We start from the raw sequence: 11,447 nt of genomic DNA on the forward strand, positions 1-11,447 counted from the left end.
GCTCCAGCGCCCAAAAGGCGCAAGTACAAAGACTTACAGAAACGGATAAAGACGATCGTTAGACAATACAATGACGGAGGTCGGGGGCTGCTTGAAACAATGGAAGGACTCGCCTTTGCTTTCATGTTCTAGTGTTGACGTCTTCAGAGACAAGCTATTCAGTACGTCAGGAGACGCGGTGTGATCTTGAACTGGCACCTCCAGCTATTCATTATGGGCACATTGCAATCTAATTCATTTAATGACATTTTACTGATTTTAGTGATTTGAATGGACATTTTAATTCATACGCTTTATTGAGAAATAAAGGTAAAGAATAGATTTTTGTGGGATAAACTCAATCAAGCCTATTAGTCACTCAGTTTTTCAGTTTCGCAGACACTTTTACACACACACACACACACACACACACAAACACACACACACACACACACACACACACTCTCTCTCTCTCTCTCTCTCTCTCTCTCTCTCTCTCTCTCTCTGTCTTCCTCTAGCGCTATAATGTACAGCGCTACAATGTACGGCGCTAAAATTTCGCCACGCTCAAAGGTACGGTGCTGAAAAGTCCCAACGCTGAAGTGTACGGCGCTGAAGTATCCTCGCGCTGAAGTGTATGGCGCTGAACTGCTGGTGCTGAAGTGCTGGCGCTCAGCACTCCATCATTATAGTAGTGGCCATATTGTTTCAGAATACTTGATGGCATTGTTTCTATAACCCAAACAGAAAAATTAAAACTCTGAGGAAAAGTCTTCGAAAAGCTCGAAATATATGTCATCAATGCTCACACATGCCTAAGCACCATTTGTATCATCCCCGACATTCTAACAAATTAGACAGTTTCAAAATGAAATATCCTTCTTCCATTCAGCCCTTCTTTCATTCTAACTGTGGCAATGACACTCCAGGTTTAGGTATGGCATAATTGTTACTTTTACATCAAACATGAAACGTGATATTCTGAGGAAAAGTGATCGAAAGACCTACAATTTCCTTCATAAATGCTCACAGATTTCTTAGCAACGGGTTCATCCTCCCGGACTTTGCAACGAATTGTTTTCCTGCAACAAGAACGTAACTGTTCACACAGTCTAATACTACTACGACTTCCTTTCAAGGCAGTATAACCATGCACACATTGTCTTGTTGAAAAACAAAAAGTTTGAATGAACTCGAGCTGAGTGTAAACATTGCTAAATATTTCGCCTTCGTTGTTCTCATAAACTTGCACTTGACTAATTACGTCGTGATCTTTTCATTGCCTTTGTTTCAGATTACTGCTTTGCCTGTTCGACGCATACCCTGAAGGCACCAGACCAAACAAAGAGACTGCTTCGTGGACATTGACTTATTTCTAGCGTTCACCATTCATTAACTTTTTGTTGATGTGATTGTTGTTGTTGTTTTTACAGCAGAATGTCATTCGTTATCTTCATGCCTATGATTTTCTTTGTGCCGAAAAAGTTTCATGTTAGGCACATCAAAAAACAAAGATGTTGGTGTAATACTTTTGCACAAATGAGTGTTCCTCTCACAGTTTTCACAGATGACTTTTTTTAGTGAAAGTTTTTGCGCATTTATTGAAACTCGGTACATTGTTTGAACTACGAATGTTTATGAAATTGGAGATGTGTACATAGATTCCACATTAATTCTTCTGTGAATTTAAGCCAGAGTGTGGTTTAAATTGTAAAACTACAAATGTGTATTGCAAACACAAAGAGTTATACCCACATGGAGGTTACAGTTTCTTAGAAACGTTTTCTCTTTTCTTGTACATTTTTACATAGCTTAAGCCTAACATAAACACAATGATTGCTTTAGTTAACTTTAAATGCACAGGCCTTCCCATGTAAAGGGTTCTGCTCCTCCTCTAAGATCTAGCCAGGTTTTTGACAAGTAATAAGAACAATTCTGCATCTGGACATGTTCCAAAACTCACCAGCTTGGGGTGTTCTGTGCCAACTGGGATTTGCTTGTTTTGTATATGTGTGTGTTTTTGTGTGTTTTTGTTTTGTTTAAATGTCTTATTGTTTTAGCTGACACCAGTGTTTGTTTTGTTTATGTCTTATTGTTTTAGCTGACACTAGTGTTTGTTTTGTTTATGTCTTATTGTTTTAGCTGACACCAGTGTTTGTTATGTTTATGTCTTATTGTTTTAGCTGACACCAGTGTTTGTTATGTTTATGTCTTATTGTTTTAGCTGACACCAGTGTTTGTTTTGTTTATGTCTTATTGTTTTAGCTGACACCAGTGTTTGTTTTGTTTATGTCTTATTGTTTTAGCTGACACCAGTGTCCATCTCCAACATTAACTCATCCCCAAATTCTAACTCTGCATAGAAAAAAGTCAAGACGTTGATTGTTCGTATGTGCCCAAGTGGAAGGTATGGTCTAGCCCCGTGTGGACCGATGTGAGATAGCAAGCAGACTGTTTTCACGCCATGTAAACACCTGGACCGATGTGACTGAGATAGCAAGCAGGAGTGTTTTCACGCCATGTAAACACTTTGACATGTTTGAGATAGCAAGCAGGACTGTTTTCACGCCATGTAAACCCTGACAGGTGTGAGATACCAAGCACGACGGTTTTTACGCCATGTAAACACCTGGACCGATGTAAGATAGCAAGCAGACTGTTTTCACGCCATGTAAACACCTGGACCGATGTGACTGAGATAGCAAGCAGACTGTTTTCACGCCATGTAAACACCTGGACCGGTGTGAGATAGCAAGCAGACTGTTTTCACGCCATGTAAACACCTGGACCGGTGTGAGATAGCGAGCAGACTGTTTTCACGCCATGTAAACACCTGGACCGGTGTGAGATAGCAAGCAGACTGTTTACACGCCATGTAAACACCTGGACCGGTGTGAGATAGCAAGCAGACTGTTTACACGCCATGTAAACACCTGGACCGGTGTGAGATAGCGAGCAGACTGTTTTCACGCCATGTAAACACCTGGACCGGTGTGAGATAGCAAGCAGACTGTTTTCACGCCATGTAAACACCTGGACCGGTGTGAGATAGCAAGCAGACTGTTTTCACGCCATGTAAACACCTGGACCGGTGTGAGATAGCAAGCAGACTGTTTTCACGCCATGTAAACACCTGGACCGGTTTGAGATAGCAAGCAGACTGTTTTCACGCCATGTAAACACCTGGACCGATGTGAGATAGCAAGCAGACTGTTTTCACGCCATGTAAACACCTGGACCGATGTGAGATAGCAAGCAGACTGTTTTCACGCCATGTAAACACCTGCACCGGTGTGAGATTGCGAGCAGACTGTTTTCACGGGAAGGATTGTGTTTTCAACTCACGGTCTTTTTTCTTGACCCTCTGACCGGTGAGGGCTGGACGTACAGCAGCCTGTAAACTTGCTTATAATTAAACTTCGTTGATACAGATTTTGACTTGTCTGCTCGAGTTTTGTCTTTTCTCTCTCTCTCTCTCTCTCTCTCTCTCTCTCTCTCTCTCTCTCTCTCTCTCTCTCTCTCTCTCTCTCTCTCTCTCTCTCTCTCTCTCTCTCTCTCGCTCTCTCTCTCTCCCTCTCTTTTCTTTTTCTACGTTAATATTCGTGTAAATATGTGATTAGATTAGTCCCCTCTCTGGGCGAGGGCTGGTTGAAAAAAAGCTCGTTGTATTGCTTATGCCACAACTCTCGAAAAAATAAAATTTGATTTGATTTGATTTGATCTCTCTCTCTCTCTCTCTCTCTCTCTCTCTCTCTCTCTCTCTCTCTCTCTCTCTCTCTCTCTCTCTCTCTCCCTCTCTCTCTCTCTCTCTCCCCCTCTCTCTCTCTATCTTTTTCTCTCTCTATATCCCTCTCTCTCTCTTTCTCTCTATCTCTCTCTCTCTCTCTTTCTTTCTTTCTTTCTTTCATTCTTTCTTTCTCTCTCTGTGTCTCTCTCTCTCTGTCTCTTTTTCCGCTCTCTTTCTTTCTTTCTCTCTCTCTCTGTCTTTCTTTCTTTCTCTCTCTTTGTCTTTCTTTCTTTCGCTCGCTCTCTCTCTCTCTTGAATATACACACACACACATACACTGAGACACACACACACACACACACACACACACACACACACACACACACACACACACAGTTGTCGCTTTTCATCATCAAGTTTTCAAGTTTGATACACAATGTATGGGACAGCAAGGCACTGATGAGTTTCACAATCTATCGTCTGTTTACAGAATAATGATTGAATCAGTTGTAAACATTTCATTGTGACTGAATGACAAGGAGGCAAATACTGCCACATTTTTATCAAAAAGTGCTAGGAGTTATTGCCAAATCGCATGGTTAACCCCATCATTGAATGATAACTAGCGACCATTGAAACCGTATTTGGCTTCTCACAACATTGTAGTTGCAGTCACAGTAAATCCAGCAGGCGGGGCAGAAAAACCATACAACTCGTAGTCTTTATGTTTAAATGTCAGTATATTTCACTAATCATAATTCCAAACCGACCAGTGGCACTGGGAACAATGAGCACTTAAGACTATAGTTGTTCATACGTTATGTAGTTTAAGGCAGTTTGCATTTCAGGCCGTGTATGTGATGACACGTCCAACTCGTTCTTAACAGCACGAAAAACATATAGGGAGCCATCAAGCATTGATTGATTTAATCTATTTTTAAATCCAGGTCGTGAAAGTATGGTGCAGTTTTTGGTGATTGCGTTGGAACGGGAAAATCCGACAACAGTCATGAATCGTCTATTGTAAGAAATGTGATCATCTGAATTTATCAAAGATACTCTTATGACAAAGCACATCAATATGGCCATAACAAATTCACAACCAAAAAGCTACAACGTCTACGACTGCTTTAAATTATTGATTATGATCTTCGTAGTCGAGGTTTTTCAAGATCTGAAACAATTCCCGATGAAATCAGCTGACACACACTCTCTACATTATCCCTCATCCTTTTCCCTGTCTACCTGTGCTATTTACAGTGATCTGAATCATTGAACGGAAAGAGTGCTTGTGGCCAGAGAGACCGTTCGTCAGTGTGTGTGTGTGTGTATGTGTGTATGAGTGTGTGTGTGTGTGTGTGTGTGTGTGTGTATGTGTGTATGCGTGTGTGTGTATGCGTGTGAGAGAGAGTTTGTGCAATCGCACCCGCATATTTATGTGTGTGTGTGTGTGTGGCTGGCTGTCTGGCTGTCTATCGGATCTCCGTGTATGGTTTACATTTGTTATTATGTGACTATGGGTTTGGCTGTCAACTGACCCAGTGATTGAATCGTGTTGAAACTTGATACGCAGCTCGTAGTTTCAGCACTGACTTCAACACTAATGTGCTAATCGGGTCACAGTGTACCCAAAGGTTCGTCCGCACTGTACCGGAAAGATAAACTTTGACACACATCACGTGACCACCGCATATATTACGTCACACTCTTCAGTGCAATGGCTGCCGCTGTGCGAAGTTAGAACCAGTGTGGACAGTTTGTCACATCATTTGTGCTTTTTAGTGTGAATCATTCTTCCCAATTATTGCTTCTGGATCACTACCATAGATTTATCAACTCCGCTGTCGACTGCTCGTTTCTTTCACTGCGCTCTGAGGCTGAAACAAGTTGCGAGGTATATGTCCCAATTGATTTAACGCCCAAGGAATTTCCGGGTTTACCTTACTTTCGGTTCGCAAGTTTCTGTTCTCTCTAGACCACTAGACCACTCTCTCTCGCTCTCTCTCTCGCTCTCTCTCTCTATCTCTCTCTCTCTCTCTCTCTCTCTCTCTCTCTCTCTCTCTCTCTTTGTGTGTGTTTGTGTGTGCGTGTGTGTGTGTGTGTGTGTGTGTATGTGTGTGTGTGTAAGTGTGTGTCTGTGTGTGTGTAAGTGTGTGTCTCTGTATGTGTGTGTCTGTGTCTGTCTGCTGCATTCTGCCTATGTGATACTTCACTTCACCTCATTTCACTTCACTTCACTTCACTTCACATCCGATCTCTAGTACAGTAAAGCCGAGTGTAGCTCTGTAGACAATGTAATGCTGGCCATGGCCAAAAACAGGGAAAAGTGCTACAACGTAAGGCTAGTACTCTTTTCGCAATAACATTGTCGATTGAGCAGCGCAGTGTTCATCATTCTTATTCACGCACTCCACTCACAACGAGCTGACCCCATTTTGTAGAGCAAATAAAATATGCAGCAATGTCTCGATTTGGGTCACAGCGACCAGCGTGAATGTGACAACAACTTTGTTCAGTTCAGTGCTTCGTTCTAAATTTAACATGAGAAAGAGTGTCTCTTTGTGGGAAGGCGGCGTAACCGGTGTCTTGTATTTGTTCAACAGTGGTTTATAGATACGGTAGACATGAATGATACGAAATAAACAAATAGAAGGCAGTGCATGACTTTTGCAGCACGCATGAGCTTGTATTTGAACACTGGACGATCACGGTATTCTACTCTTCTTTACCCTTACTGAAGTATTACAGTATATTCTAACTAGCATAGAAATACATTTGACGTCTTCGCTATGTTTGGCTATGATCTGGTTCAACAGCACGGTAAACGTCGCAGGGCAAAGCCTGTCGAAAAATCGATTATCGCTCCTTTCGCGTACAAAGTCGAATCTACATAGTTTCCAATAATTATTTAATTTAAAGTTAAACGGAGAAATATCACAGTGTGGGTAAAGGAGTGAGAGACTGTGGTCGACCAGCGCTTTGATACAAGCTCCTGTGGTGCAACAATACGACTTGTTCGTGATATTAGCTTTCTTTCTTTCTTTATTTGGTGTTTAACGTCGTTTTCAACCGCGAAGGTTATATCGCGACGAGGGAAAGGGGGGAGATGGGATAGGGGAAAGGGGGGAGATGGGATAGAGCCACTTGTTAAGTGTTTCTTGTTCACAAAAGCACTAATCAAAAAATTGCTCCAGGGGCTTGCAACGTAGTACAATATATGACCTTACTGGGAGAATGCAAGTTTCCAGTACAAAGGACTAAACATTTCTTACATACTGCTTGACTAAAATCTTTACAAATATTGACTATATTCTATACAAGAACTACTTAACAAGGGTAATAAGTGAAGAATTTTATGGGTGAGAAAAGGAAAATAAAAGGACTTTGGGGAGGCAGAAATAGAGAAGAAACAAGAAAAAGATCCTAATTAGGTTCACGGCATCGAGAGTGATGCGACCTTCTCTCAGAAATTAGTAGAGAAGGCTCCCCCATCCACCACCCGGGGGAAGCGCCTCTACGCCAATTAGGGGGCGCGAGGTCGTGATATTAGCCTCACGGATCATTCTAAGCATGTTTTAACTAACATGTTCTATGCGATAACATCATGCTGTCAGTATATTAATACGAGTGAAACTAACCTTGAGAGCAAAAACTGTATAATAGTAATACACAGAGTAGACAATAACCTTCAGCATAACAGTTTTTTTTTTAAAGCTCAACCCCCCCCCCCCCCCCCCCCCCCACACCCTCTTGTTCTTTTTTACGACCCTGCTTCTTTAGACTTCTGTTTTAAAACGTCTCCAAGTTTACTTCAATTTTCAAACTCCCTCTTTTTAAAGACCTGATTTTCTCAGAGCTTTTTGGTAATTTCAGAAAACACATATACCATGGCGACAGCTGCCCCGCCGGTGCCAGAACCCGATGACATGGACTGCAGCGTGTGTCACGAGCAGTACGTGCAGCCCAAGCTGCTGCCCTGCGGACACCTGCTGTGTCACCACTGTCTTCTGTCCTGGCTGCAGTCTCAAGACCAGGCGCTGTGTCCGCTGTGCCGCTGTGCCATCGTGGACACCGAAGAGCGAGGCCAGAAGAGCTGGCAGGACGTCGCGGACGGTTTTCCCACAGACCTGGCCATGGCGGACCTGGTGGGGGCTCACCGTCTGCTCAAACAGTCGAACAACTGTATTTGCGGCGAGGCCACGGCCACGTGTTTGTGTCTGACGTGCGGGGACCTGTTCTGCGAGTCATGCCGGAAGATGCACGTGAAGCAGAAAGTGGCCAGGAACCACACGGTGGAGGACCTGACCTCCCTGACGGTGGACAGAGTGGCGGGAAGCCAGCACGCCGCCTGCGCCGTCCACACGGACAAGACCACGGAGCTGTTCTGCCCGACACACGGTGAGAGCATCTGCCAACTGTGCGCCACGTCCCGCCACCGCAGCTGCCCGGAGGTCAAGGACATGCAGGAGAAGGTCAAGGACGCGCGTGCCGTGCTGGCGGAGCTGGCGGTCACGTTGACCGAAGGGGAGGCCAGGCTGGACAAAGCCATCCAACAGCTGGACACCCACCTGGCGGAGACGGAGAAGCAGACCAAGAAGGCCGTTGCTGAGATCGAAGCCGTGTGTGCGCGCCTGGAGAAGTCGGTCCAGGACTGTCGTCATCGCCTGAACGAGCTGGCCCACAGCGCGTGCTCTGACGTCAAGGAGGCGGTGACGGAGACCAAGACGTGTATGCTACAACGACGCGGGAAGCTGACGTCACACAAACACGTGGTACAGCGCGTGCAGGAGGCCAAGAATCGCGACACTGTCAGCACCATGACGCCCGTGATGCAGACACGTGTTGGAAACCTCGACTGCAGCGCCACCTTACCCTCAGGCGCCAAGGTCGTATCCAAGGTGACCGTCGTGATTGACGCAGAGGCCGTGACCCGCATTGAGAAAGAGCTGTCAGTACTAGGTCAGACCAAAGTCATGTCTGCTGATTTGGATTTTGGACCTGTAAGTATTTTTTTCCTCGTTCTGATTATCTTAATGATCGAGCAATAATTTCTGTGGGGAAATATCTGATGTCAAGTCCTGAAATGAAACCGGTATCTCCAGGGGCCCTGTTTACTTTATGCATTTACATGTACGTATTTTTGGACACAGAAATCAGGTTTGTGATTTGAAAGGTTGTTGGCCTACGCTGGATTTTGTAACTATGCCAAAACATTTAACGCTAAATTGTTGAATAGGAACTGATAAATTTGCATTGCCGATTTAGGAAAAGTAATTACCAATTGCCAAACAAATTTGTTTCACTCCTGAAATAAGACGGTTTAGGTTTCTTATTTGATAACTGCATAGGGAGATGTCGAGTTACTCTTTCTTGCATACACAAAATCATTTTGGATAAAAATAACCATGAGGGTAAAGGGACACTTCAGTGGAACTGTAGTGAAACATTCTCTCTTAAAACAAAGCAAAAAGTAGTGAGATCGTACAACAAAGCCTAGCGGGCGACTGTTTGCAGCCTTGTTTACACATCCTCTTGACAGTTGTTCAAATCTTCATGCACGTGGCACAGGGAGAGAAAGCAGACAATGCCGAGATGAGGTATGATGGTACACGGTGGCTGGGCAACAAGAACACTTGGTTTTAATTTTGAAAACGGGTACTTATCAGGCCGATCAAATGAACGTTTACAATGTTAAAATATCTGTGTCACTGATTGTAAACAATATGCATTTTTCATGTCTAGACAGACCGGACTAATGTACGTGTAAGTGGAAATAAACTGCCTCTTTGCAGGTGACAGCATTTTGTTTCCATGACAACCACGGTAAGAACATCGTGCTGAGCAACGACAAGCAGACGGCAGAGAGAAGAGGGTCTGACGACGGTGGTGGTATCGTTGTCGCCTCTCAGCCTATGATGACGAACATGTTGTACGAGGTTAGTCATTGAGCTCAGTGTTCACTGTGACGCTATCAGTGTGTTTAGAGCTGTAATCCCTTCAAGAAATATAGCTCTTTCACATTGCCTGTTACCCGCAAATGTCACTCTTTACTTTCTTTACTTTATTTGGTGTTTAACGTCGTTTTCAACCAGGAAGGTTATATCGCGACGAGGGAAAGGGGGGAGATGGGATAGGGGAAAGGGGGGAGATGGGATAGAGCCACTTGTCAAGTGTCTCCTGTTCACAAAAGCACCAATCAAAAAATCGCTCCAGGGGCCTGCAACGTAGTACAATACATGACCCTACTGGGAGAATGCAAGTTTCCAGCACAAAGGACCAAACATTTTCCACACACTGCTTGACCAAAATCCCTACAAACACTGATCATATCCTATACAAGAACCACCCAACAAGGGTAAAAGGAGAAACAGAATCCGTTAGTCGCCTCTTACGACATGCGGGGTGCAGAGAAATAAGGATGTGGAAAAGAAGACTTTTGGTAAGTGAAATAAAGGTGATGGATCCAGTCAGGTAGAAATAAGACAACAAGAAAAGAATTGGAAAACTGCAGGGAATAGTAGGGAGAGTTTTCTTGGAAGGAAATATAGGTGAAAGGACTGGTAAGGCAGAAATAAGACAAAAGAAGAGAAGTAAAGGGGTGGGGTAGCTCTGTTTAAACGCTCCCGCCGCGTGAAGGCGACCCCATGGGAGCAAATGTCACTCAATTGAACATCCTGTCGTCACAGACTGTGCAACACTTATGAAGAATTTTGCTTCTTACTTCAAATGGCAATTCAGAGAATACTGAGAATTCTAAAGAACAGGTTATTGTTGTTTTTGTATACTGTATGAATAGTTTTAAATTGATTGTGTGTGTGGGAGAGGGGGGGAGGGGGCAGGGATCAGAGTGGAAGACGCCCATTAACTACTTTGGGTGCAAATAGTTTACGGTCTAGTTGAAGTGATTGTACATGTTAAACTATGTACAACGGAAAAATACAAGTATAGATGGACATTAAAGCTGCAAAAATCAACTTTCTGACACATATCTGCACTTTGCACAGTATTTGTGATTGTACGAGTACATAACGTTTTACAAAACAAAGGTGACCAACAACAACTTTTAAAAGAACGACTCTCTTGAGCGCTGTGCCGTGATAAAGCACAGAACCAGAGACAATTGTCAGTCGATTTGTTTCTTTCTTGTTTCGCCAAGCATGAGGGCATCCTTTCATTTGAACACAAATAAACAATCAACAGCGTTACCTCGCTATGTGCTTAAAGGCATTTGTTTTCTACATTAATTAATTTAGCATGTTGACACTCATGTCAGTTACGAAAATACTTTAACAAAAACATTTCCCTAATATGTGTGAGCGTACATGTGTGTGTGTGTGTGTGTGTGTGTGTGTGTGTGCGTGCGTGCGTGCGTGCGTGCGTGTGTGCTTGTGTGTGTGTGTTTTTGTTTTTTTTATGCGTGTGCGTTTGTGTGTGTATGTGTGAGAGTGTACCAGTGTGTGGGGGTGTGCATGTGTGCCTGTGGTTCTCTGTGTTGGTTTGTCTATGCGAAAGCCGCATGTCCCTGTATGTGACGATTTTATGCATTATTTCTAGGTCATCGTGGACAGAAAAGACGCTACAACTGGTTATATGATGTGGACTGGAGCAACAACCACTCCTCCAGAAGCTCTGACACTGCCATCTCACGCTTACAGATGGCCATCTGCCGTAGTCATCTGTACCGATTCTGTGGACGTGAATGGCGGACAGACGGTAAGTCTGACAAGATCGTAATCAAAGG

The 11,447-nt window shown here is 43.7% G+C and overlaps 1 protein-coding gene and 1 long non-coding RNA gene across 3 annotated transcripts; one reads left to right on the top strand and one right to left on the bottom strand.

The window, feature by feature from the left end:
* Positions 1 to 2,212: 2,212 nt before the first annotated feature.
* On the bottom strand, positions 2,213 to 2,841 carry LOC138976543 (uncharacterized). 2 transcript variants are annotated; one of them, XR_011459060.1, is made up of 2 exons: positions 2,659 to 2,841; positions 2,213 to 2,453 (listed from the first exon to the last, which is right to left on the bottom strand). It is a non-coding gene; the product is annotated as an uncharacterized lncRNA (long non-coding RNA). The 2 variants fall into 2 exon arrangements; XR_011459059.1 differs by having other exon boundaries at positions 2,609 to 2,841.
* A 4,752-nt stretch (positions 2,842 to 7,593) lies between these two features.
* LOC138977281 (E3 ubiquitin-protein ligase TRIM33-like) lies at positions 7,594 to 11,440 on the top strand. The gene is made up of 3 exons (XM_070350184.1): positions 7,594 to 8,706; positions 9,499 to 9,642; positions 11,261 to 11,440. Exons 1-3 carry the CDS (start codon positions 7,594 to 7,596, stop codon positions 11,438 to 11,440), a joined length of 1,437 nt encoding a protein of 478 aa, XP_070206285.1.
* Positions 11,441 to 11,447: the final 7 nt, after the last annotated feature.

This window comes from Littorina saxatilis, linkage group LG9 (assembly GCF_037325665.1).
Source record: "Littorina saxatilis isolate snail1 linkage group LG9, US_GU_Lsax_2.0, whole genome shotgun sequence".
NCBI classification, from domain to species: domain Eukaryota; kingdom Metazoa; phylum Mollusca; class Gastropoda; order Littorinimorpha; family Littorinidae; genus Littorina; species Littorina saxatilis.